Raw genomic sequence first — 23,992 nt, forward strand, 5'->3', positions numbered from 1 at the left:
ACTCTGTATGGTTTAATTGGGTTACCAGAAGATAGTCCAAAAAATTGGAGGAGATCTATTGAACGATCCATGCAATCTGAGAAATTGGCTAGCCAAGAACCAAACATGACGACACTAATCACAGTGCGGATTAAGGATATATATTGAATGATCAACACGGGGCAAATAGGACGTTCGTTCCAATAATCATCATTTCCATGTAATGTTGACCTGACTAACTCAACTCCACAAACAATCCATGTACACCGAAAAGGTTACGTTTTATTCCATTCCCATGAATCAGAATTGTCCTCATTCATAGCTCAATTTCATAGTTTCCAGCTCTCTATGTGAAGAAGACAAGCACAAATAGAACTATAAACAGAGCTAGTAAGAACAAAATCATCATTAATTGACCCTTCGCACCAGCCTTCTTCATTACCATGGCAACCTTTTTCTGCAGGGAAAGAATCTAACAATGAGATTGCTTGCAAACACCCGAGAGCACAGCCAACCAACTATATGACAGCTTAATTAAGCAAACATGTCTCAATCACATATTTCATCTATCGCATTAAGACTCTCATAAAAGGAGGATTTTCACCTGAACAAAATCGAGACGATTTGACGTGCCTTCCATTTCTGTGCCCAATTCATCTATAATTTTCTCCTGAAATACCACCACTTTGTGAATTCCCAGTAGGAAGGACTGTTGAAAAAAGCTCACAACTATTCTAGTTGTGAAGCTTGAGAAAACTTTTAATCCAAAATAATCAGGCATTCATGTGTATCCATCAATTGCTTGAATTTGGTAACAATTACCTGTGCAAGGAGCTCTTCATGTATTGTGAGGCCAACATCACCAATTCTTTGCACACTGGCGCTCAGCTCGTCTAGCTCTTCATCCTGTTGCCTGAAGGACACTCTTACCAGAATGAGGACAAAATAGAACGCAAGAAATATTGCATAAATCTACCTCATGACAGAGATCAAGCATCGTTGGCTATCTGTTTTTTCCATTCAGAGGTTATCATGAGCTCAATAAAAATGAGAAGGCTTGCAACAAATACACAGAACTATGCACACAGGTTGTCAAACACAACAAAATTCATCTTGGGAATTAGCATAGCGATGCATTATAATTTTATTCGGGCACAGAAGTCTAGATGAGGTGTACCAATCCTCCAAAGAGTGTACAATGCCTTCAACCAACCTCCAATTTTTTTGTCTTGAAAATACCTGATGCGTATTCGCATTCTGTTCCTCAAGTTTTTATTAGAAATAGCTCCTCTTGCAGCAGTCCAGCAAAAGAAAATCCTTAGGCACTTCATTCCACCAGATTACCTCTCAAGGAAGATTTATCCTCTCAGGCCTTGTTTACTAAGCCCCATTAGGTTGGATATCTAGCCTTTTACAGGCTAGTGGCCCATTTACAAAGTATTTTGGCAGCACAGGAGAAAATCTTATGGCCCAGTATTGGCCTACATAAGGGCCAGATTTAAATTCCACCAATAAAGGTGGGATTTTTTTCTTGTTGGGCCAAGGCCTACTTCGCTATTTTCCCTTTCCTGATTTTGTCCCCAACTTTCATTCCCAAAATGTCCATTATATCCCCGCCCTTTTCCCTACTTTCGTTTATACCAATCAAGTGCATCTATTTTGCTCTGACAAGTTTTCACATACAATTTTGATTAAAAGAAGCTCCTCTCCATTTTCAATTTGTTTGCAGCTCAAGTTGTTTGGTTCAGAGAGAGTTCAACTTTTGATTCGACATCTTCTTTATCTAAAGCTTTTGGAGGTTATAAAAGAAAAGAAACCTTTGTCAGAGGGAAAAAATAAGCTTTAGGAGAGTAAAAAGGCATGGGGGAGGGGAGGGGAGGTGGGTGGGAACAACAAAGGAGATAAGGCAAAGAAAGGCACAGAAGAGGGCTTCCCACCTTGAAACTTGCTCAGAAATTCTAAAGGTAACCTCATTTCCGCCGCCATTGATGACAATCTCAATGAAATCTTTAATGTAAGCTAAGTGTTCGATGAAATGCTTTCAGCTCATTATTAACCAACGCTTCTTTCTAAGCTGCCCCCGATCAATGGGCTTCATTATCTTTAGATGCTCCAGCAGTGCCCAACCTTCGAGTATCAGACGATCTGTTTCCTTTGACAGAACTTAGAGTAGCCCAACTATGGTGATCAACATAAATAAGAACGGGCTTTTGGTGGGGAAGACTTATTGGAGGAGACGACATCTGTAATTAAAATTTTCTAATTCTTGCAACTTTTTGGACGCGAGGTTTTGTCTGCTTGTTTGGGCAAAAATGTCAAAGAACTTGGTAATCCTCCACTGCAGATGTGCTAGTAAATATATTATTCACTAATATCTACCAGTATCCTACAAAAAGTAAACATGAAATAACTATTTAAGTTCCAGCTAATGCAAAATCTATTCCAGATTCAATCCTATAATGGCTACAATCCTATTTAGGTTGGTAAATAATGCCTCACTTGACAGCAATAGATAGAAACATTTGAGACAGGGAAAATACCACTTCAGGAAAAGCTTCTTTAGCATCCCGATATACGCAAATATCCAGACCAAAAAAATCCTTCTGCCCTCACCAATTAAAAGAATGTCGTGGACCAAAAACATTGGGCGGATACTAACTTGTTTGCAAAATGTCATTCCATAAGGATGGCCAACTTTATAGCACAAATTACCTAATGCCTAAGCACTTACCTTTCAGCAGCCAGGGGATCCTGCAATCATCCATTGCCAGCCTCCTCCAGAAACACTATCTTCAGAGTCCATTATAACCATTCTGCCATTGAAGCTCGATCATGCACAATAAATCCACAATTCCTAGCTCTCCCAATGGAATGGGGTGCTAAACTTCCTCCAAAGTTAACAAGGTAAAATCTTTTTCCTCATTTCTACACTTTCACAGAGAACATTTCTTGCAATTGTTCTACCCTCAAGCAAAACAGGCTCAAACAAAAAAGGACACTAAAAAGCTCCAGAAATTTAAACAGTACTCGGCAGATGTAGTTCTCCCTTGTGATAAACAACTATCTGCAAGTGTTTTTTCAAATCCATGACTTCCGGATTCAACAACTCAACAGATTTCGCTAGAGAGCAAAGGCAGATAACTGCAAAGCACCCACGCGGGTTGTTCATGCAACTAAACCAGCTCCACCACAGAAATTAAATTGGTCACTTTTGAATTGGTTTAAATTCAAAACTTTTTCCTAATAATATCAGAATTTCTCAGAAATCAACCTTCGTTAAACACTGAGATGATCCTAGTGACTAAGGACTGAAATAGCTTTCAAACAGAAGATGACTGATTTCGAGGTCACTTTACAACAACAGCTGCATAGGACTATCGACTACCCTCACCAGAACCCTGCTCATGAATGGCTGTAGCTGATCAAAATAAAAGCAGCAGTCAAGACTATCATGTTGGGAATCTATAAATTTATCTTCTGTACAGCAGATATATACTCATGATTTATCTTCTTACTTCCTGATTTAAAGGGATCTGATCCCAGATTGCTTAGGATTGATTAGAGGTCAAACTTCCCTAGTTAGGCACACATTTCTTCATATATACTAACAATGTGCTGCTCATTAGATATATAAAAAAAGAATGCTTGTTCTCCACATGGTAGTAGCCAGTACGTTCTCTGAGATCTTCTTTATTACCTTCAATCAGCGTCTATTGCTGATTATTGGCCTTGATTGCCAAAGCCTCCTTTTCCTTAAACTGAAAATATGAGAAACCTCAGCAAATTCATCTAATCCTTCTGGGTTTGCTATTGAATTAACACCAAATCCATCTTCTGGAGACCACAGAATATTAATCCTTCATATAAATTAAATAAAAGAACCACTAAAAGAAATCAATTAAATAGAAGAAACTATCTTCAGTGGTCACAAATAGTGGGAACATTTTTGAAGGGAAGAGGAAAGTTAGATCAGCTCACTTGGGCTGCTCCACAACGTAAAGATCCTACTTTTGCTACATGGGATAAGGAAGATTCAAAGATTATGTCTTGGCTTTGTATGTTTTTGACAACTCTTCAAGAGATCCGGGAATCTGTTCACCAGACATACTCTAAGATGATAAATGCAGCCATAGTTGTCAAAGGTGCATGGTGTAGGTGGGCTGGTGCCGTGCCCCGCAATGCGCCTTTTTAAAGATCGGCGCATATTTGCGTAAATAAATTATATATTCATATATTACTATCTTTTAACATCAATATTACTCAAACAATTACATATAACGCTAAATTATATTAATCATTATACTATGAAAATAAATATGTAAAACAACTTGTCATGGATTTTATGCTACTTTTGGTGTTACTTTTCTATTTTTTTTTGTTAATTTTTCTATTACTTTCTTTAAAGTTGGGCTTGAGCAAGCATAGAAATATATATATTCGTTTTTAATTTTGTTTTCTCCTTTTTTTCTTTTCTCCTTTCAAACAGAAAAAAGAATCAGAGAGAGGGGCGAGCTCTTCCCTGTCGAAACCCCAGCCTACGCTGCCAGAGAGAGACGAGCTCTTCCTTCCCAAAACCCTAGTTCTACGCAGCTGCTCGGAACCTCAGTGCCGGCGCCGCCTTCGCTACCCCCCGCCCCATGTCGTTTGACACCCTCCTTCATGGCACCTGAACCCTCGCCCTGCCCCCGTGCCTGTTCGTCCCATTGGCGATTGCAGACGGCGTGCCTCTGCATCCCGCAAAAAGGCACGAGGTTCTTAGAGAATGGCGCGCTTTTAACTATGAATGCAGCTCTAATCTATGAGATCAAGACTAAAACATCATCTACCAAGCAAGGTACACGAGGTGTCACGGAATACTATAACCTAATGAAAAGTTTTTGTGCTTGAACTAGATCATTACCAGAATAAGAAAATGAATTGCAGTGACAATGATGTGGTGCTCAAGAGTTTTGCAAAAAATGAAAGGATAATACAGAATTTTGATTGGATCCATACACAGGCACTAGAAAGGAAAATTTACTGTCTCTTAGTGAAACTCTCTCGGTAAAACGTGCCGAGATAGGTTAAGAACAGTTATGCTCGATGTTCATACATTAGAGGGTTCAACTATGATCTCTACAATGTTTAAGGATGGAATTAAAGTTAACAATCAAAGCAGAATGTTCCGAGAATAAGAAAGTGGAGTACTCTAAGCCATTCAATCGGGAAGTCTATAAGAAGCGACGCAATACGATCGAGAACTATTTAAAACTTCATGGACAAGCTCAAGTTCTCAATTGGAATGCAGGACTTAAAGGTCAACAAAGAGGCCAAATACACTCACAAATGGAGAAGGATCTGTGCTCAAGAAAAATCAACCTCCATAACTGACGAAATTGGGCTGAATAAAGAAGAAATTGACAAGCTGAGGAATCTTCTTAATTCCCTGAGTGAACCTTCTAGTGCACGTTCATTGGCTCAATGAGGTAAATGCCATATTTCTTTTTCTTTTAGCGCTTATGATTCATCTCTTACTCCTGGATCTAGACTTGGGAGCAGATCACATGGCACATAACCCCACTAGGTTTTTTACTTATAATCCATGTCTTGGCAACAGAAAAGCTATTGCTGCAGGTGGCTCAATTGTGACTGTTATTGGTCAAGGAACAATAAATTTAAATCTTCTTTCAAAGTTGTATCGATGTTCCAAAGTTATTCACTAACCTTGTATCCATTCATCAAATCACCAAGGACTTAAATTGCAAAATAACTTTTTGTTTTCAACACAATGCATCTTTCAGGATCAGGTACTAGGGGTGGGTCGTGGGGATTCGTTCAGAAAAGATCAACTATCCCTTTCATGCTCATTAAAAAAGAAATTCCTCCGCGACAAATGAAACTTGGCTTCATCACTTTTGCTTTGACATCCCCGTTTCACTTTACTTAAAACCATGTTTCCAGCTCTATTCAGCTCTATTCAGAATTACAACTTCCATTGCGACACTTGTGAAATTGCCAAACAACATCACGTGTCATTTCCACTAACCAATACAAGGTCTTCCAAACCATTTTCTTTGATACATACTGATAATTGGAGTCCATCTAAAATTCCTAACATTTCACGTGCTAGATGGTTTGTCTTTTATTGATGATTGTACAAGAACAACATGGTTATACCGCATGAAAGAGATGTCTGAAATAAACAGTATTTTCCCATGTTTTCAGAAAATGATAAGCAGACAATTTAGAGTTACTATATAAAGATTTGGGTCTGATAATGCAAGAGAGTATTTTAATGAAAGTATCTCTTCTTTCTTTAAAAAGGAAGAGATAATCCATGAGTCTTCTTGCATCAATACACCCCAACAAAATAGGGTTGCTGAACACAATATTGGCATTTAATCAATGTTACACATGCACAACTGTTTCAGAACAGTGCTCCAAAATGTTTTTGGGAAGAGGTTGCTTTAACAGCAACATAATAAATAGAATGCCATTTATAGTGTTGGGATGTCGGAGTTCTATAACTGTTCTTTCTAGTTTTCACCTCATTTTGATTTTCTGAAGTGCTTGATTGTGCCGCATTTGTACATGTTCATTCTCACAACAAGGGCAAGCTTGATCCGAGAATGCTATTTTTAAAGTCGAAATTCACCCACCATTGGAAATTAAAGCCAAAACCACTTTAGGCTTCACTTCACAAAAACTCAATTGGTAAAGATTGTATAACATAAGAGCAAACACCTCCAAGTTTATCCTCCTTAATCAATCCTGAAAATACCACAACTCCATGACCAGGTCTTACTACTCAGTTCCTGAAGACAAGTTAAGGGAAAAATCTTATGATATATGTTTAACCTCCTCTTGCCCTGCTATTACATTTTCCAGGTTTTAGTGTTTATCCTCATGTATCTACCATAGTGTAAATATTTGGTTCTATAATCTTCATCCTAAAGCCATATGGTCCTGAATTTCTGCTAGTCTTTCAAGCCACTGCCACTTCCCCAGTTTCTCGACCTCAAAAAGTTCGAGTACAATCCCAATGCATGTATCTTCCTCCCTTTCCTCCCTCTCAAAGTGTTAAAGGTAAGTGGTTACATCACATCCATCCTTCAGAACTCCTATTTGTTTCATTTTGCTAACTCCTATTTAAGGAGTTCAATTCACCACTGCCAAAAATCTATATGCCCTGCCCAGCTAAACCTTCCAAGTCTAAGCAGCTCCACGATTGTTCTACCATATCCATAAACTTTCATGGAAACCACATCTTATCAGATCGAAATAGACATTGCTTGGACTCATCCCACCACAGTTCAACAGAACTGGGAATATGATTAGGGAGTTACCTTGACTGGAAAGAGATCTCCAAGTTGGAATAAACTAGGAAAATGTCCAGTTTAAAGGAGATTTAAGAAACTTGGATGACCCATCAAAAGAAAATCCATTACTATCTGTTCACTGTTCAGTAAAATATTATTCCAAGTTTCCAACTGGTTTATAGCCCCAGCTATAACAGAGAAACTAGACTCTAAGTCTCAACCAACCAATAACGAAAAAGTAGTCGAGGTTTGGCCCTAACAGTTTTCAGCACTATTAGAAGAACTTAGGAAACTAAGATGTCATATTAAGATTTGCAACAAAACGAATTAAAAAACGCTAAATAATGTTCTAACTATAGAGAAGAACTCGTGATCAAAATACATGTAATAATCCCCACAGAATTTTGTCAAACTCTAAAGAGTTGCTATCAGTAGAGATTTCCTATATGAACCACATTTACAATTAGCTTATGTTTATGTGTTGTTTAGAATCCCACCACTCTAGAAACTAAAAAGTGTATGAGACTAACAATTACGAGTTTCAATTATAAATAAAACCAAGAACAACAAGCAACATAATCAGGAAAAAATCAGGATTTTACACCAACAGTATTACCTTATCAGAAGTAGCTGCCTGTCTGATTCTGATGATATGAAATCATCATTGTCTTGTGCAATGTACTGGTTTGGTTTTTCAGCTTGATGACTATTTTGAATCCTCATAAGTTCACGCCGCACACCATTGATATTAGAGGTGCTTGTTCTATTTGACTCGTTCTGAGTTACTAGGGATTTCTTCACGTTTCTCACCTATTGATCAAAATAACTTTCAGGTGAGACAAAACTTAATGAATAAAAGAACAAAAGAGCAACATATAAGCAAATCACTTGAACTTCAACTGTTACACTAAGCAGAAGTACTTGAATTCTTTTTACATCTGCACCAAAAAGAGTAAAGAAGCTCATGAATAGTATGATAGCTGATACCTGAATACGAGCATTGCTGGTCCATCTTCTTCGTTTATCAAGCTCCACTTCATCAATACCATACCAAGAAGGATCCTTCGCTGCAACAGCAATTGTCTTGTCCAATTCATCCACCTTCCTATCAGGAAACCAATTTTCAGTACTGATATTATAGGTATGCATTATTACCAGAAATTCCAAGTGTAATCAAGAAACTTGTGCAAACCAGTATTAGATATCAGTTGACCATAGCTACTGTTACATCATTATTTGTAGCCATCATGGATGACATGATGACAATGTGACTGAACTACTTTTAGAATAATGACAAGACAGGCAAAGTTATCAATATTTGTTGCATGCATGTAAGATAAGGTTTTGTTTTTAAAAATAAATAAACTAAAGAATGTCGTTCACAAGTGGAATGCTTCAAAGTGAAGATTATAACGAACTTCTGTTGTACTATGCAAACAATCAGAAAGTAATCTGATCATTCACTTACCTAAAGAAAAAACTCCTGAAAGTTTCATATTAAAAGTCATACCTGCCATTCAATGCTCTCACATCCAGCAAGAAGTTCGTTAGTGAGACGCAGTTGCTCTCCACTATCTGAAGGCGTTCGTTCCCATTGGTGAAACGTAGAGAGCAACTTATCAATCTAATTAAGCCAAAAATTGAGTGGTTAGATTAGTATTTTTAACCAATGCAAAAACATAGTGACTCAGCCAAAATAGATGTGTCTAAGACGGATTCTTTCACAGCTCACACACATCTGAAACAAAACGAAGCTGGACAGTGCTCAAATGGGAAGAATGAAACTTTCATTCTAAGCAACAAGCAAACTCATTTCACTTAAATAAGAAGAAATCTCAAGAGACAAGGAACCAAAGAAAATCATATATCCAATAAGCCCAAAATTGATGGAGAAAATGTCCCAAGAGCATACAGGTCCAGGGTTGATACAAGCAAGCAGACATGTTTTACAATTTTTCCTTTCTGGGTCAGATGAACAATGCAAGCAGGTATGCCAGTCAATAAGTATGTGAAAATTTGAACTTTCAAGTTAAATTCCCATTATCAGCTGATTATAATAATTATGCAATCTACCCAACTGACCTGTTGATAAGACAAGTCCTATTATTTTTAATGATTCATATAAAACTCAAATCTCTATGTATTCAATTCTCATATAAACTTTATATTTATCCATCTTTTAGAAGAAGAAAAACAAAACAACCTAATAACCTTTGCAGCACGCAATTAATGACTAAGCTTATTGCAGCAACCTTCACGTTGATCGGTCCAACATATAGATCAGTAACCCTAACTTCAATCTAGACCCATGAATATTTCTCACATCAAATCCCCCCTGAAGCATCCATATAACCTTAAATATACCAAGAAAAGCACAGATATAGCAGTCGAATTGACATCAAACCCACATCAATCAGTATCAACCAAAGTTGGAACATCATCATGGCATCAAAATAGAAGAAACGTAAAACTAAAATTGGATCAGTAAAACGGCCATACGGAAACAAAAATATACAGAAAAGAAGCAAATTAGTGATCATTGCTAAGGGATAGTGTCAAGAAGAACAAAATATACTTACAGAATCCTGAATCTCCTCTTTGACGATGTAAAAAGGGTCTTGAGCTGAAGACATATTTACGTCCAAATATGCAGCAAAATTATGCCGACACCTATAAGAACCATCATAAAATTTCAAGATCTGTCATCTAAAACATAAGCAGAATACGATTAAACTGGATTCACAGATATTTATTACTGAATTTGTAATGATTTCACCTAGGAGAAAAAATCAGATCTCGGGCTCTGGGTTGCGATTTGTGTGAGTTCGAAGTTCCTTTACATTTTCTTCTAATAAAAACGGGGTTTAAAGTTCATCGCAGCGGAACAGGCTGGGCCACTGGAGCAAACCCGGTCGTAGCATTACGGATCCCACCCTAACGATCAATTTCGGTGCGAAATCGGAACTTGGGCTGGGCTAGCCGCTGTGTAGAAACCATGGTTATGTTTGTTTTTATTTTTGCAGTGTTTTGTTTTGTACTTTGGAGATAGGGAATACAAATAAAGATAAATAAGTGTGTATTGGAGATAAAGTGTATATTTGGATCTCGTTTTTACATATAATTTAAAATACTTTAAAATAAGTGGTGTATGTTTGTTGTTAGGATTTAGGAGATAAAAGTCACTGTTTATTGTCAAATCATGCCTTTTTTATATTATATTTATATATATAAGTGTATGTATATCTATTATATATAGAAAGTTTAAAATAAAAAAGAAATACACAAACAATGTGTGAAAACAAAGAGACAAACATTAAGTATGTTTTATCTTGTCTCGAAAATAGTCCAAAATGAAATCAAACATAGTGCGTGTTTTTCTATGGAATATTACGATTAACAATTTATTTGGTTGGGGTAAAAGTAGGCGTGTAAAAAACAATAGAAGTAGAGTAGAAGTAAAAGTATATGTATAACAAAGAATGATATTTTATAAAATATGATATTTGGTTATGAAAAATAGTTAGAGAAGAAGTGGAATATGATCTATATGAAATTTATTCGGAGTTTAATTTTATTTTTGTTCAAAATTTGACGGAAAAGTAAAAATATAAGGCTGAAAAGATAAAAAAAAATACATATTTTATTCTGTTTACTCTATCACCGTTATATATAATCTTTCTTCAATTTCTTTTTTCTTTTATGTCGATAATATCGGTACATAATTTTTTAAAAAAGATAACAAAATTGCCAGAAAAACTACTACATCGTCTGTAGTTGGTAGTAAGCTTTATTTTAATTATTACACATTTTGATGAATATTCTTATTAATAAAAAAAAATTGTTCTGATTTGATGAATATTTTTACTAATAAGATTTTTAATTTCTTTATATACTAAAATAATTTTAGTATAGTATTAATTTATTAATTTTATAATATAAAATAAAGAGAAGTGGTTGATAAAATTACAAAAAATAGTATTTTCTTCTCAATCTGTTTTTTGTCGTACCAAACAATGATAAGTATTTGAGATTTACACTCATTCAATCTTATCAAACAATTTTAAAAAAAAATTTACTTTTCCATTTTCCTTTTCCTCTTACTTGAACCGATCAAACCCTAATAATGTAGGATATAGTAGTTCAAATCTTGACCAATCTGATTGGCTTCAGATTTTCGGATTAGATTTCTTTGAAATTCGAAATAAATACAATTTTGGTTCTAATTCTGGCGATATTAGGGGAAATTGGATTGAAATTGTCGTGTTTTAGACATTACTGTCCTTATTTGCTATTTTGTTTAGTTCTTGGTTTAAATTGCCACCCGAACCTATATTAGCGAACGAAAATTGCAATTTTTCCTATATTATATTCCTGGCTATCATTTGAGAGTCCTAATATTCATAATCATTTTTCATATTTAGTAGTAAATGGTTAGAGTCAGGTCGAACGTATCATTGTTCAAATCTGTTTTAATTATTATCGAGTTTGTATAATTACGTTTGAATTTAATTCGATTATTAATCAAATCAAAATTATACAAATTTTAATTGGACTGAACTTGTTTGGTTTGTTAAAAAATTCAAATTCAATCAAGCTTTTATCAGTTGAACATCGAGTACTTTAATTTATATTCCGACCCTATTTATTATATATGCAATATTTTAGTCATATTTATGCAAAGTAAAGTTTTATGTATAGTTTATAGTAAAAAGTAGATTTAAATATATACATATATACATATGTGCCGTATTTTAGGCCAAATTGCATATTACCCCCTATGTCTTCAAAAATTATAGTTAAAAAATCTCCCTATATTTTAAAAATAGGCAAAAAATCCCTCATAGTGTTTGGTTTTATTTTTGGAGTGTTCTGTTTTGATGTTTTGTAGATAGATAGAAAAAAATAAAGATAGATAAGTGTGTGTTTGAGATAGATGGTATATTTGGATTTGTGTTTTGAGGTAATTTAAAATATTTTAAAATAAATGGTGTAGGTCTGATGTTGGAATTTAGGATGCAATATTAGAAAGAAATAATATTTTATATTTTATATTTTATAATTATAGATATAATATATATCAAAATTAGTAAAATCTTAATCCCAATAATTTAGATCTAGCGGTTGGGATGTATTAAATCCTACGGTTGTTATACAATAAAAAAAAAAATCCAACGGGGTCATGAAATTAAGAGATAATATATAATTGTTAAGGGCATAACGATCTTTTGACAAAAAAATTCACGCTGTTAGTTTCAATTAACGGTGAGGGGCAAGTGTACTATATTTAAGAAAACATAGGATTATTTTTTGCCTATTTTTAAAATATAGGAGGAATTTTAGCTTATTTTTAAAAATGCAGGAGTGAAATATGCAATTTGGCCCGTATTTTTAATATATAATTTTCATATTTTTGAAAATTTAATTGTATCTCGTATTTTTTTCATGTTGCATCCGTGTAAATATCTATGCAACAAGGGTTGAAAAATAAATTAAGCTACTTGACAATGATCGAAATAGATCGATAAAGACTCGTTTTAATTCGATTGGTTGAATTTAACGAACCGAACTTAAACAAAATTTTTTGTTTGACAAGTTTTTAAACTCGATTTGTAAGTACTAAAATAATAATTTTTTTTAAATATCAAATTATTCGAACTTGATTTATATTTGATCAAATTAAAACTTTGAGCTCGATTAAATTAAATTTAGATACAAAATTTTAATAATTTAAATAAAATTAAATAATAATATATTAGACTGACTCTCATTATTTACAACCGTGAATGCAACATAGAATAAAAAAAATTAAAAGAGCATAGCTTTCTTCACCCCCTCCCCCTGTCTCCTATGCCAATGATCTCTTTGACCAATCACAGTCACACCACCTCCTCTCTCTCTTCCTTCCTTCTTCCTCCCATCTGCTTTAAGCTTCCCCCCGAGCAAAATTATATATATATATATATATGTATGTATCGTCATCATTTTCACATTTTTCTCCCGCATATTGATCACATTTTTCCTCTATTTATGCATGGTCATATGTTTATGTGATTGACGCTGCTGATCGTGGAATTCTTGTACAGAATCCTTTGATTTGAGAAAGAGCCTTTGGTGGTTTTGTTTAAGCTTTTGTTAATTGGAAATGGGTGGCTGCTGTTCCACCGCAAAGGTGAGCAACACCTCCAAATCCTCCGTAAGCATCGTCAGCCGTATCCGCAGCTCTGCTGCGGCCTCGAAGCAGGCCTCCGCCACCCCTTCCTTAGATACACCAAGAAAACAAGAAAGCTCCTCTAATAATCATCATAAGATAAAGGAAAGTAACCAGCAAAGGCATTCTCAACAGAATGTAAAGAGTAGTTCAAGAAGGCCAAGTGGGGTCATTCCCTGTGGAAAAAGAACAGATTTTGGGTATGATAAGGATTTTGATTCGAGGTATACGATTGGGAAATTGTTGGGGCATGGCCAATTTGGTTATACATATGTTGCTATTGATAATTCCAATGGAGACCGTGTTGCTGTCAAAAAAATCGAGAAGAATAAGGTAATCACGTGCCTACATTTGCCATTTCTTTTTTATGTATTTACATTTTGTCCGAACGAAGGGTATCTATAGGCATTTCATCTCCCCCAGGGGAAAGTGATTGTACTTCCTCAATCTATATTCAATTCTTTTGTGATATTGACGTGATTTCTTGCGATTATATGAGATTTAATTTTTATGATTCGTCAATCATCTCTTCTAGATGGTTGATGACGCTCAATTGAAGTGATTAGATAATCTACTCTGATTTGAAATAACTTTGACATGCAAGTGAATATTTTCTGAATGGTCCATTATTGCAGTTAGATATGGAATGAACACCCGTTTGCCACTACCGTGTACTTTCTCTTCATTTTGTACTTTGTTGCACCTTTCTAATGTTTCCATGAATTATTCTGATCTGTATTGGTGTCAATCACCATAGCATTTAATAGGTGCTGCAGATCCATCATATGCTTCATATTATTTGTTGTCCAGTTAATGAAGCATTCCTTTTACAAGTCCACGGGAACTGGATTCAAAATAAATTGTCTTTTTGCATATCGTGATAGTTGAACATATTTTTGGGGTCTCTGTAGCATCTTTCATTCGAAGATCATTAAATTGGCTAGAGTTATCATTGTAATTGTATTTCCTTAGTTCATTGGCATATAAAACTTTGGCTAGGGGAATGACAGGTTTTGCATTAAGAAAGATATGACCGGTGAAGAAGTTTGTTAGAGGACTTTTCAGCTAATGGCTATATCTCCCACTATTGAAGCATCCTCTAGTGGTCGGTATGATTGTTGAATGGAGCTGCTGTTACTAATCTTTAGGCATATGCGTGCTTTTAGTTGATTAGATTTTAGAGAAACTCATGGCAAGGGCCAGACCACTTTCTATTATAAATGCGAACATTCTTCGCATATTCACTCAATTATGCCTAACTGTCACGGGCCCACATCCATCCCTAGAAAACTGGTTACTAAGGAGGAGGGATATCCCACCTTATAATTACCCCCAGGACCCCTCTCCCAATTGAAATGGGTTGGGGAAATTGTAACATTCTACCCCACCAAATCCACACACACCTCATGCGATGTGGCTCCCCTTTGGTTGGCCCTACATTAGACACAAAGATTACCCTCTAGGCATTGGTGGGGCTTGGTTTCGATACCACTCGTTAAGGGCCCATATCCATCCCTAGAAAATTGGGTAGTAAGGAGGAGGGATGCCCCATTTTATAAACACACCAAAAACTTTTTCCCACAGGTGTGGGGTTGGGAACTTGTAACAATTGCCCACTTTTAACTTTCTGGGCTAAATGTTAGGAGTAAAATTGTTAGGATGATTACTTCTTACGTAAAAATGTATTACTTATATCAAGATATATTTGTCATAAAATTTGATTCTTGTTCACCTTGTGCGTTTATATGAAGAATGAAGTAAAAGTTAAAATTTCTCTCTTTGTTAATGCTCAACTTTGAAATTTCCTTTCTCTTTGAGTTATTGCTCAGATTTTGAATTTCCTTCTTGTGAAGGCTGTGGATTAAACAACATCCTTAATTATGTCAGATGGTTCTTCCAATTGCTGTTGAGGATGTCAAGCGAGAAGTCAAGATCTTGAAAGCATTAGCAGGTCATGAGAATGTGGTTCAGTTCTGTAATGCCTTTGAAGATGATTCTTATGTATATATAGTGATGGAGTAAGTTTTGGCTAAAATTTCGTTTGTTACTAAAACCATCCTGAGCTAAGTTGTTATTACTGAACTGTATGTGAATGAATTGTTATCAATTTTTCAGGTTGTGTGAGGGTGGAGAATTGCTAGACCGTATATTGTCAAAGTAAGCATACCTGACGTTTCGATTTCATCTTTGGGGGTGTAAACTAAGTTTGGTAAAAAGCTCATGCTCAACAAAACTTTAAAACTTGAGCTTGAGTGTGAAAGAAAGAATTGAGCTTAAGCTCAAACTCGTCTCTCGTTTCAAGCTTCATTCCATTCAGTACAACAAATAAAGATTAAAATTTTGTACCAAAAGAGTGAAATAAATTTGAAAAATTGAAATTTTCATTATTTTTTGAAGTATTTAGTTTACAGATTAGTTTAACAGAAAAAACACTTTGTTTGGATTCAATTAACAAAAGATTTTCACGCTTTTATGTCGGAACTAATAAAATGCTGCAAAGAACTAGAGTAGGTATGAGTATGAAATCGGAAATCAATAATTATCCTACATATACTTTTTATTTAATTTTTTGTATATAAATATTGAGGATTTAGTGACATGCATGCATTATATAAATATTTTTTTTACTATTTTGGAGAGACAACTTCAATTTTCTAATTGAGTGAACTAAACAAGATCAAATATCTCAAAGTTAAAAAATAATTTTGTAAAAGTTGTACAACCAAGAATTGGTCAAGGCTAATTTTGTCTAAAATAAAGTAAAAGTTAATATTTAGATTTCTTTCAAATGAAAAAAAATGAGGGGCCGGATGTTTTTGGATCAAAAAGATTTTTTGATGGATTTTCTAGATTTAAAAATTTACTTAAAGGGGTTCTAGTAATTTTTCCTATTATATATATTAAGTATATGAATTGTTTTAAATCATAGAAAGACCGATCAGGGAACAGTCTATGTGAGCTGTCAAGTATATTACTCGTTTTCAAATGATTAAAATACCAAACCAGGGAACAGCTTTATGCGAGCTTGACCTTTCTTCCTAGGAAGCTCCAGTCATGCTTGAAACAGCTTGAGCTCCAGTCGAGCAATATCAGATGGTTGTTGAGCCAGCTTGACTTGTTTTACACACCTATTTTATTTTTTGTGTTGTATGAGATGCCCATTTTCCTGAAGTATATGCATTCATTCTAAAGCTGAGCCCCAATTCTGTCTTGACAGAAAGGACAGCCGTTACACAGAGAAAGATGCTGCAATTGTTGTAAGACAGATGCTGAAAGTTGCAGCAGAGTGCCATTTACAGGGTTTTGTACACCGTGATATGAAGCCCGAGGTGTGCGGCAAAATAACTTGATTTTTGCTAGACCGTGCTTCTTGATTTTCTAATTCTGTTTTCTCTCAGAACTTTTTATTTGAGTCACCGGAAGAGGATTCACCCCTGAAGGCTACAGACTTTGGTCTTTCAGACTTCATAAGACCAGGTAATAAGATGCCTCCCTGTTGCTGGTCTCTTGATTAGAACATGTACGTTATGCTCAATACTTTTTTTTGGTGACTGGATCACTTCTTCTTTTTCCAAGTTCAAGATAGGATGTTTGCCTGTTAATATTTATGCTTTACACATATATTTGTTTTACTTTTGTATAAATATTAATCATAATCTGGATCACAAATTATTCATGCATCTGTTTCTCATGTCTCCATAAACTAGCTAGTTTATGTTCCTTATTCTCTGGAAGGTATTTTTTACTTGTTTATTACAAAATCTTCAAATTTTTATCATGAATGCAGGAAAGAAATTCCAAGACATTGTTGGGAGTGCATATTATGTTGCTCCAGAGGTATTGAAGCGTAGGTCTGGCCCAGAATCAGATGTTTGGAGCATTGGTGTTATTACTTACATTTTGCTCTGTGGCCGGCGGCCCTTCTGGGACAAAACTGAGGATGGCATATTTAAGGAGGTGGGACACCAGTTCTTTTCGTGTTTTGTATAATCTGATATTGTTCTATGATCTCTCAATTCTCTGGCTCTCACAGTGAACTTTCTTAACTGGGTGTATACTAAATGTTGAGTACTTGTCTCCAATAATTTTTTGTCCTTTGAATTTCCATTAACTCCTTGTTCTATTACTTATTTCAACTGCCACCAATGAAATAATAGTAAATAATAATAATAATAGCAATATTAATAAAACAAATTAATAATGGATCACATATAGAAAGATGTTTTGGCCTCGTACAGTGATTCTTTTGTAATGTATTTGAAGAATTTTTCCCCGATAACCCTATGATACATGTATCAACTGCTCCCTTCGGGATCAGCCATTTATTTAAGATGAATTTGAATAGGTTATGATTGCATCTTTAATGTTTTGTAGGTTCTTAGAAAGAAGCCTGACTTTCAGCGGAAACCATGGCCTGGAATTAGCAATGCTGCTAAAGATTTTGTGAAGAAGTTACTAGTGAAAGATCCGCTTGCCAGACTTACTGCAGCCCAGGCCTTATGTATGTCATGATGATTCTCAAATGACTAACATGTACTCCTCTGAAATATATTTAATAACCAGATTAAAATGTTTATACTTATATCCATTACTCCGAATGTTTCTTAATATCTATTTTTTTCAGCTATCTTCTTTGCTTCTGATATTTCTAATAGAATGTTGGATGCAAAGTCAAATTTTCCCAAATCGAGTCTTATTTATTTTAGTGAAGAAGTTGGGACCAGGCGTAACCCTTCACCAGCAGTGATTTTGTTTTTTGGAAGCACAAACCTTCAAGTAATTTTGATCCTTAACCAAAAGAACGAGTAACACATTGTCCTTTTTCTACTAGATTCTAGTAGAGCTCCTGTTTTCTAGTTCTTAAATTTCTTAGTTTTCTCCACTAAACAAGAATTTCTGAACTGTCTCAACTTTGTTTCCTTCACCACATATACTTTCTAGTTGGGAAAATGAAATTATGGCTAGAAGGGAAGAAAATTGTCTACAAGATGAAAATAGCTGCCTATTTTGGTTGGAGGAAAGAATGGAAGAAAGGACTTAGCAACTCGTCTAGTTTCCAAAGCTTTAGTTTGAGAGCTAAATAGGTATAAAATAAGTTTACATACCTTTGCTAGTTTGAAAAATTCATCTAGCTTGTTTATGTCCTTAATTTAGTTATTGAAAAGGTTACTATTCTTTTTCATTTTTCTCTTTGAATGTTACAGTCAAATATCTTCAATCTTCAACTCCTAGAGTCAATCCTAAGGAAAGGTGTCTGAAATTGACAGTAACTATTATGGTTTGAATTATCAACTTTTACAGGATAGAACTGTTTTAATTTTCTCAAAATTTTATATTTCTTGTGATTATTAGATTGATCACTTAGAGCTCCACCACTAGGTATTCTTTAAAAAGTTATAGAAACTTGTATTTTGGCAAAGATATGGGGTCTTCAGGATGAGTCTCTGAAAGATTTTTATGATGATTGCATATATTGAAAAAGGATTAAGGTTGAAATTGGGCCACTTTATGCATGAGTGCTTCATGTCTCCCTTCAACTGCTGGGTTCAAATAATTCCCTTATTTACATGTTCGTCTATATTTAGCTAGGCTCTCTACATCTACTTAGATTTGCGCAAGACAATCATAAAACTGATAGGCTGAGCTCACCACCATCTAATTGTGGTAGTTGGATCAAATTCTCATCTGCTCCCCTTTAAAGCCAACAGATAAGTGATTTACTTAAATGCAACTTTAGGATAAATTGGGTGTTGCTACTATGAGAGAATTAATTGAGCGAATAGCAAGTTCCAAGATCTAGAACCTGAAACTTGATGTGAAGAAATGATTTTCTCTTCTGTATGGCCTCCCAGAAATTGGAATTACTCGCACTTACTGAAAGCTAGTAGTTGGATGATAAAATGTATGTATGAAAAGTTTCTTAATGAACATTTATCTCAGTTTTGAGTGGTTAACTGTTCGTACTGGTTAATTTGGAAAATCTTGTGCCCTTTCAAGACTCTTAAACTGCTGATAAATTTTCAATACGTTACCAGAAAGTGTAGTCCCTTTGCCTGTGTTCAGTTTAGTAGACTGATCTCTCAAACTTGTCCAGCACATCCATGGGTTCGAGAAGGAGGTGAAGCTTCAGAGATTCCACTGGACATTTCTGTTCTATCCAACATGCGTCAATTTGTGAAATACAGTCGATTTAAACAGTTTGCACTTCAGGTAACTCAGTATTTTGTATTAGTTGAGACTTATGGTGCCTGTCTATTATGATACAACTTCTTTCTGATCAATTCATACTCCAGGCATTGGCTAGCACCCTTGATGAGGAAGAGTTGGCTGATCTTAGAGACCAGTTTGATGCAATTGATGTGGATAAAAATGGTGCCATTAGTCTTGAAGAAATGAGGCAGGTTAGTTGTGAGAAAGGATTTACATAGGTTTGTTATTTTCATTTATGTGCTAGTTTCTCAGAGATGCAGTAACCAAGTTTCTGGATTGCTTTTCTATTTGTTTTTTCTCTATTATTTATGGTCATCACATGTTTATTTTGCAACATAGGCCCTGGCAAAGGATCTTCCTTGGAAACTGAAAGATTCGCGTGTTCTTGAAATCCTTCAAGCGGTATGTTGCTCTCATACTGACAAGTTTATGATTGTCATTTTGAACTTCCTCCCTTATCTTGATAATACAATTTCACTTTGTGCAGTTTGTGTCCATTTTTTAACTTCATGATTAGTCTGGGATTAATGATAATTGTGATCTGTTTATGCAAGCAGATCGATAGCAATACTGATGGACTCGTAGATTTCTCAGAGTTTGTTGCAGCTACCCTTCACGTCCATCAGTTGGAGATACACAGTTCAGAAAAATGGCAGCAAAGGTCGCAGGCTGCTTTCGAAAAATTTGATGTTGATAGAAATGGATTTATAACACCAGAAGAACTTAAACTGGTTAGTATGTGCTCAGTCTTTTTAGTGGTATTTGATACCCAAATCCGAAAAGTGATGAAGCATACTACATGCAAATGTTCTCTTTTTCATTTCTGCTTTTTATCCCCAAAATGTTATTGCATTTAAGGCAGTAGGGTCTGGAAATTGGCAGTTGGTATATTGCTGATTCTAGTTGTCTGTAGTCAATGATTGCTATGGAACATTTTCATCTTATCTTTGCTTTTTGCTGGCCATGCAATGTCTTACTAGGTTGAGATTGTTACTGATAGAGTATATGCCGGGTCGATTGTTCAGTGCTTGTTCCTATAGTTTATTTTCTTCAGAAAAAAAAAATGTCCCTAGTAAACATATTGATCCTTGCTAATTTTGTGCTACAGCACACAGGTCTAAGGGGCTCAATAGACCCGCTTTTAGAAGAAGCAGATCTGGACAAAGATGGGAGGATTAGCTTACCAGAATTTCGCAGACTTTTAAGAACTGCAAGTTTGAGTTCACAAGGTGTGATCAGTCCATCTGCTAAGCAACGTTCGGGGAAGCTATAGTTTCGACGTTGTCTTCTCAAAGCTGTGAATTGTTAGAAGAATGAGAGTCTCTCAAGAGCTCATCCAGCAAAAGCTTTCCCTGGAAAGTCACTGTCACATACCGTTCCTCTTCTGTTGATATTGAATATTGTTCTGTGGATCCCTGACCAACCATGGCTGTTGGGAGTCTGATTTCCAGCCATCATGCGAATGCTTGCAATGTCGAGATTGCTGTACATAGCCCTCAAGATCATTGGCAACATGAAGAGGATTTCTCACTGTAAATTATGTATATGTTGATGCTGCTGGACATCTGCTCGCCCTTACGAGATGTATGGATCGATATCAGTTGAGGATGACACGATATTGCTGTATCATCTCTTGTATCCCCTCTCCAGTATGAGTACTGTATTCACCTCTTATATGGTGTTGAGTCAAAAGGAGAGATCAAATTGTACGCTATACTTAATTATATGTATTTATCCTTTGTGTTTATAGCATTTTACCTCCTCACGGGCAACAAACTCCTCAAAACACACACAAACACACCAAAAAAAAAAAAAAGCAGTTCATTGTTTCCATATTAATTTTGAACTTGATAACTATTTTGTTAAGGATCTAATGCCTTTAAATGTGTATATATTTATATCTACGTTTATACTATATATAAAACTATGAATCTACCATTGTGTTTTCTATTTTGTAGTTCGAAATTTCTAATTGTTCTAAATTATTTAGAGAATGAATAATATATACAACTGAAAAATATGCAAATATTGTTTCGATGCAATTATTTTGCTAGAAGAAATCTTAATTATTTTGGAAAAAAATTAATTTACTATGCCATACTATAATTTAAAAGAAATAACACATGAATATAAATGTATATATAATACTAATCTAAACTTGAATATATCTATATATAATAACGAATAAGTATCAAAATTTAATTGAGAATAAAAATTATCGATCTTCTTAAATTCGAAGTGAAAAATTGCATAATATATTAGAAAAGTACACAATATGTTGATAAATTAGCACCAAATATCAAATATAATATTTAAAAGTAGAATTTAAAAAAAAATGTAATTAGCATGTTAGTTCTAGATTGAATTTCTTTTATAATTATATTTTTCACAAATAAGGGGATGATTACACTCCCCTCTTCTAAAGTTTGGTGTAATTATACGTAGATTTTCCTATGGTTTGGGAAATTACATTTAGCACCCTTGAAGTTTATTTCCATCTAACAAATAAGTCCCTTTATTAGTTAAAATTCATCAAATTTACTGATATTAAAAAAAAAAAATAAAAAAAGAGTTCTACGTTAACCCTTGATTGACTTATTGAATGTCAAATAAATACTTTTTGATCAAATTATTTTCATATATTTTCACGTGTTAGTGCATATGCGAAGGTATATCTTCACAGTTATAAGGGTAATTTAGTTTGAAAAAAATTATTTGACCTGCAATATGCCAGTAATAAGTCAATCGATGGTAAATATTAATTTTTCATTCAGTTTTCTTGTTAACGTTCGCAAATTCAATGGATTTTGACTAACGAAAGGATTTATTTATTAGACGGAAGCAAATTTCAAGGAGATGTAATTTTTCAAATCACAAGAATTCTACGTGTAATTACACAAAATCTTAGGAGACGGAAGTATAGCCCTAAAGTTTTGCAATGATTATAATAGATTGAAATTCTCATAGAACTATATAAGATATATTTATAGATTAGATGTTGGGAATATTATTTTAATAATGCAAATAAAAGAACATTACAAGAATATATTTATAGATTAGATTTTAGATCGCAGTACTGATTAAGAACCTAAAAAAACAAAATTTCTCCTTTGGCACTGCGATTGCGATCTAAGATCGCAGTGCACATTTACAAATTAAGAAGAAAAAACTCGGTCAAATGCAGGCTGCTTTTTTGTGGCACTGCTGCTGCTAGCAGTGGTGCTTCAGACAGGCTGCTGCAATACAAAATTTATTTTTGTACTGAACAGCACTGCAATTTTTTATCACCATTTTTTTGCCTACAAAATCCAAACTCTGTTATCACGTTCTCATTGAATTTGTGTTTGTCAAACTTTCATCTCCAATTTCTTCACTTTCTTATTTTTGTTATTGTCATAACAAGTTGAAGATTTACGATTGAAAAGGCTTATAATAAGTTGTTTATTAAAATTTTCTGTTATTTGTTCGTTTAAATATTCTTATTATAATATTATTAAAAATTAAAATTTTGATGTGTATTTTATTTTATTCTAAAGATATGACGGAACAAAACACTGTTGGTATTATTATATATTTTGGAGGTCAACAGATTAATTCAAATGGTTATGTAAGTTAGAATTAATTTTGTATGAAGAACTTGGATTCAATAGGAATGATTTTAAGTTGCATATACAGTAAAACCTCTATAAATTAATACTTTATAAATTAATAAACTCTCTAAAATAATAAAATCTTCCGGTCCCGACTTGGGCCTTTGTAAAAAATCATCAAATTCGATAAGATAATAAAATAATATTTTTTTGAAAATTTCCTTTATAAATATTAGGTCCCATTAAAACTCTAAATTAATAATTCATAAATATTACAATTATAAATATTATGGTAATTTACTAAAATGTGAAGCCTGTAATGCTTTATGTATTTGATCATTCATGGATGATTTTGTGATGTCTTTTAGATGAGAAGACATGGTTGGTGTTATGAATTATTTTATTATCATATTGAGATTTATGTAGTATATGTTTCATTAATCATGCATGAATATATTTAATTGGGTATAATAGTTATTTAAGTGCAACAAATTAATGTAAACATGTATATTTAAGTTATTCCAATGAATTGATACATGTGTCTATGAATATAATAGTTAATTGTAAATAATGAATTGATATTATACATTAATATATTTAATTAGTTATAAAAAATTAATTGATGCATGAATATAATCAATGAAACATATATGAATCCATTTATTTTCAATACATATGTACTAAATTTGCTGAATTTAGAAAATCTC

General features: G+C 34.2%; 2 protein-coding genes across 4 annotated transcripts; one reads left to right on the forward strand and one right to left on the reverse strand.

Annotated features, from left to right (window-relative positions):
* On the reverse strand, positions 33–10,263 carry LOC105176067 (syntaxin-61). The gene is made up of 8 exons (XM_011098748.2): positions 10,054–10,263; positions 9,857–9,947; positions 8,788–8,901; positions 8,265–8,378; positions 7,894–8,087; positions 802–892; positions 584–649; positions 33–436 (listed from the first exon to the last, which is right to left on the reverse strand). Exons 2-8 carry the CDS (start codon positions 9,908–9,910, stop codon positions 326–328), a joined length of 744 nt encoding a protein of 247 aa, XP_011097050.1. The 5' UTR covers positions 9,911–9,947; positions 10,054–10,263; the 3' UTR covers positions 33–325.
* Positions 13,113–21,490, forward strand: LOC105176068 (calcium-dependent protein kinase 16-like). 3 transcript variants are annotated; one of them, XM_011098749.2, is made up of 13 exons: positions 13,113–13,242; positions 13,361–13,818; positions 15,373–15,503; positions 15,601–15,642; positions 16,703–16,814; positions 16,884–16,962; positions 17,273–17,442; positions 17,860–17,986; positions 19,580–19,695; positions 19,779–19,886; positions 20,035–20,097; positions 20,253–20,426; positions 20,804–21,490. In XM_011098749.2, the coding sequence occupies exons 2-13, from the start codon at positions 13,420–13,422 to the stop codon at positions 20,966–20,968; spliced, it is 1,686 nt and encodes a 561-aa protein (XP_011097051.1). In that variant the 5' UTR covers positions 13,113–13,242; positions 13,361–13,419; the 3' UTR covers positions 20,969–21,490. The 3 variants fall into 3 exon arrangements, with proteins under 3 accessions (XP_011097051.1, XP_020554239.1, XP_020554240.1); XM_020698580.1 differs by lacking the exon at positions 13,113–13,242 and having other exon boundaries at positions 13,698–13,818; positions 15,339–15,503; XM_020698581.1 differs by lacking the exons at positions 13,113–13,242; positions 13,361–13,818 and adding an exon at positions 13,900–13,920.

This window comes from Sesamum indicum, linkage group LG13, assembly GCF_000512975.1.
Source record: "Sesamum indicum cultivar Zhongzhi No. 13 linkage group LG13, S_indicum_v1.0, whole genome shotgun sequence".
NCBI lineage: Eukaryota > Viridiplantae > Streptophyta > Magnoliopsida > Lamiales > Pedaliaceae > Sesamum > Sesamum indicum.

Bases quoted from the DNA above. Each gene is read 5' to 3' on its own strand.
- LOC105176067 (XM_011098748.2), bottom strand. From the start codon at position 9,910: ATGTCTTCAGCTCAAGACCCTTTTTACATCGTCAAAGAGGAGATTCAG. The intron at 8,902-9,856 runs GTAAGTATATTT...TGGCTTAATTAG, and splicing joins AAGAGGAGATTCAGGATTCT to ATTGATAAGTTGCTCTCTAC. The intron at 650-801 runs GTAATTGTTACC...GTGGTATTTCAG, and splicing joins ATGAAGAGCTCCTTGCACAG to GAGAAAATTATAGATGAATT.
- LOC105176068 (XM_011098749.2), top strand. From the start codon at position 13,420: ATGGGTGGCTGCTGTTCCACCGCAAAGGTGAGCAACACCTCCAAATCC. The intron at 17,987-19,579 runs GTATGTCATGAT...AAACTTGTCCAG, and splicing joins TACTGCAGCCCAGGCCTTAT to CACATCCATGGGTTCGAGAA. The intron at 20,098-20,252 runs GTATGTTGCTCT...TTATGCAAGCAG, and splicing joins TTCTTGAAATCCTTCAAGCG to ATCGATAGCAATACTGATGG.